A 3,376-nucleotide genomic window follows, 5' to 3' on the forward strand; every position below is an offset into this window, starting at 1 on the left:
ATCTGACGGTGCAGATCGCACGCACCTTCCTCTAGGCGACCTGCACCGTCTGTGGCCGCGATTCCCTCACCAGCCCTCTTTATGATTTGGTGCAGGATAGCAACGAGCGCCAGAAACTGATACACACATAACATACATTCATACATACATATTATACATGCGTGCATGCATACATACATTCAATATACTGTGTGTATATATATATATATATATATATATGCTTCTCTTTCTTACATTAGGATCCAAAGCTACTACTTCTGCTGCTACTTTTAAGCAGAAACTGCGCCACAATCCCAAATGCAAATGGAAGCAAATCGACCATGCCCACCAATCCCTGCATGATGATGATGTATTAGCCTTGCCTGTCTGTCTTACACCTTGCCATGATCCTCAGAGGGGGATATGCTGCTACCCCATCCTCCATTAGAGCTCCCTTCATCCTCCAAGTCCGCCTCCATAGCTGCTTTAGCTTCTCCCTCGCGTAGAAACCACTACAACCTAGCAGAGAAACAGCGATCAGATCGAGCTGATCAGGAGCTGATTTGGCGGGACCTCCTCGCAAATCCTTCCCTCTGGTGGGATAATAGATATGATAAGCTTGGCCGTGGCCACCCTGACTTTAGACACAAAATCTCACGGCAGCCTCTCTGGCTTAACAGTCATTGTAAACCTACCTGGGTCGATAGGGAAAAGCTTGATTCTTTCAACCATGGCCTTTATGCAGATAGTTGTGGCGTGTTCGAAGATTTGGTTAAGAAATTCCATGGTTTTTGCAGGGTTGGAAAGCTTGATATGGCCATCCATATGCTATTTAACATGCCTTTTCATCCCACTGAGAACATGTATTACGCTTTGCTCAAGGTGTGTAATGATAGAAAAGATCTTGCTGAAGCGAGATTGGTTCAATCTCGTCTTTCTTGGGATAACCTTGAGATTTTTGGGTTTCTGGGTGAGTATTTGGTCATCACCTTGGTTAAATGTGGTGGAATTGAAGATGCTCTCTATGTCTTCAATAGAATGCCACATAGAACGGTTTTCTGTTGGACTGCTATCATTTCAGGATATGTAGAATGTGGAAATTTTAATGAGGCTTTAAGTCAATATCCTTTGATGCAAGGAGATGGCATTGATCCAAATGATTTCACATTTATATGTCTTCTCAAAGCATGTGGCTCTCTTCGTGATTTGGAAGGGGGAAACAAGATGCATATAGAAGCGAAAAAATATAACTATGGATGTGATTTGTTTGTTGGGACAAGCTTGATTGACATGTATGCAAAATGTGGGAGTATAATCCTCGCCAAGAAAGCATTTGATGGGTTATTAGAGCGAAATGTAGTCTCTTGGACTGCATTGCTAGCGGCTTATGCTGAACATGGTCAACCTGAAAGAGCTTTGGGATTCTATGATAAAATGCAAGATGAAAGTGTGAGTCCTGATGATCGCGCCTTTGTGATTGCCCTTCAAGCTTGTTATGTGCTCGCCGAAGATGAAGGGTCTCTTGGTCAAGATGCTCTTAGAAGAGCTCAGGCATTACATGCTAATGCATGGATCAAGAGCTTAGACTCTGATGTTTTTGTAGGCAATGCTCTTGTGAGTTTGTATGGGAAATGTGGAAAGATTACTGAAGCTGAAAATGTGTTTGCCAGGTTGCCTATTCGCGATATAGTCTCATGGAATGCATTGTTATTTGCTTATGTTGAGGACGGTTGGACACACAAGGCTTTGCGTTTGTTTCGACAATTGAAGGAGGAAGGAGTGGCTCCAGATGATCGGACATTTGTATCATCCCTTCAAGCATGTGTCATGTTGGTTGAAAATGATGAATGCAGTGGTTTTTCAGCCCAATCAACTAAATTGATTGCTGTTGAGGTTGGCCGAGCATTGCATTTCGAGTCAAGAATAACAGGATTTGATACAAACCTCTATGTGAGTCATACATTAGTGAATTTGTATAGTAGTTGTGGCACGATTGCTGAATCCGAAAATGCCTTTATTCGTCTTAGAGAATACTCAGTTGTATCATGGACAGTCATGTGCCTAGCGTACCTCAAGCAAGACGAAGGTGTAAAAACGTTACAGCTATATAAGGAAATGCAAGATGAAGGGGTAGCTCCGAATGATAGAGCCTTTACAGTTGCTCTTCAAGCCTGTTGCTCTCTTGCTGAAAAGGAAGCAACTGAGGGTCAACCAGACAAAGCTATACTCCATATGATTGGAAAGGCACTCCACGCCGATGCACAAAGAATTGGCTTTGATTTGGATGCATTTGTTAGTAGCGCACTGGTGACAATGTATGAGAAGTGTGGGGGTCTAGAAGAGGCGAACAACACGTTTTCTGAGCTATCAAAAGATCACGTAGCACCGTGGAATGCAATGCTATCGGCATGCATTGAAAGAGATGAAGGACATAAGGTTTTAGAATTGTATGGACAAATGCAAGAGAGGGGAATTGAGGTGACCGATACAACTCTTCTATATGCTCTGCAAGCATGTAGTAAAGCTGGGAGTCTAGAGATCTGTCGGGAGATTCATTACACTCTTGTTGCTGCCGGGCTAGAGTCAAAGATGAGCCTTGTGAATACTTTTATTCATGCTTATGGATTTTGTGCAAGTATAGCCGATGCACATGCTGTTTTCAATCTGATGCCAACACATGATGATGTGGCATCATGGAACACTCTCATTGGTGGATATGCTCAACAAGGTAACTGGGCAACAAGCCTCCTCCTATATGAGAAAATGAAGGGGACATTTGTTAAACCTGATGGGATCACATTTACTTCCATTCTCACTGCGTGTTGTCATGGTGGGCTTGTAGAGAAAGGCATTGATTATTTAGAATCCATGAGTAGAGATTATAGTCTATGTCCAGAGATTGGGCACTATAGTACTGTCTTAGATCTCCTTGGGAGAGCAGGCGATTTTGTGAGGGTGAGAGACTTGCTATCAAGTATGCCAATGTATCCTAACATAGCTATGTGGTTAGGCTTACTTGGTGCATGTCAAATGCATGGTAATGTTGAGTTAGCATGGCATGCGTACAATGAGGCTGTTCATTTGCAACCCAAGCAAGCGACTGCTTATGTTTTAGTGTTGAATATTTATGCTGATGCAGACCCTGAGGTTTATGAAGTGGCAATGGATTAATAAGCACCGAAATTGGGTGAGATAGTGATCATTGCATATTTTGCAATATGTTTATTTTGTTTTCTCAAGACATTTTTGGAAGATCTTCTTACCTTTTGCCTGGACACGGGCAAAAATCGCTATCCCAATAATTGAAACATGTTATTTATAGGAGCTCAATGTTGATCAAGTTCAAGAAAAAAATTCATGGAGAAGTCTTGGTGGATTTGGGCAAATTATAGTAAAG

The 3,376-nt window shown here is 42.2% G+C and overlaps 1 protein-coding gene across 1 annotated transcript; it reads left to right on the top strand.

Annotated features, from left to right (window-relative positions):
• Positions 1-254: 254 nt before the first annotated feature.
• Positions 255-3,164, top strand: LOC147869315 (pentatricopeptide repeat-containing protein At5g39350-like). The gene has a single exon (XM_087328192.1). It carries the CDS (start codon positions 403-405, stop codon positions 3,148-3,150), a length of 2,748 nt encoding a protein of 915 aa, XP_087184318.1. The 5' UTR covers positions 255-402; the 3' UTR covers positions 3,151-3,164.
• The last annotated feature ends 212 nt before the right edge of the window (positions 3,165-3,376 follow it).

Source organism: Azolla caroliniana, unplaced genomic scaffold, assembly GCF_043228905.1.
Source record: "Azolla caroliniana isolate FFs.n. ecotype wild unplaced genomic scaffold, voAzoCaro1.0.p SCAF_1, whole genome shotgun sequence".
Lineage (NCBI taxonomy): Eukaryota > Viridiplantae > Streptophyta > Polypodiopsida > Salviniales > Salviniaceae > Azolla > Azolla caroliniana.

Excerpts from the sequence above, each read along its gene's own strand:
- LOC147869315 (XM_087328192.1), top strand. The coding sequence starts at position 403 with ATGCTGCTACCCCATCCTCCATTAGAGCTCCCTTCATCCTCCAAGTCC.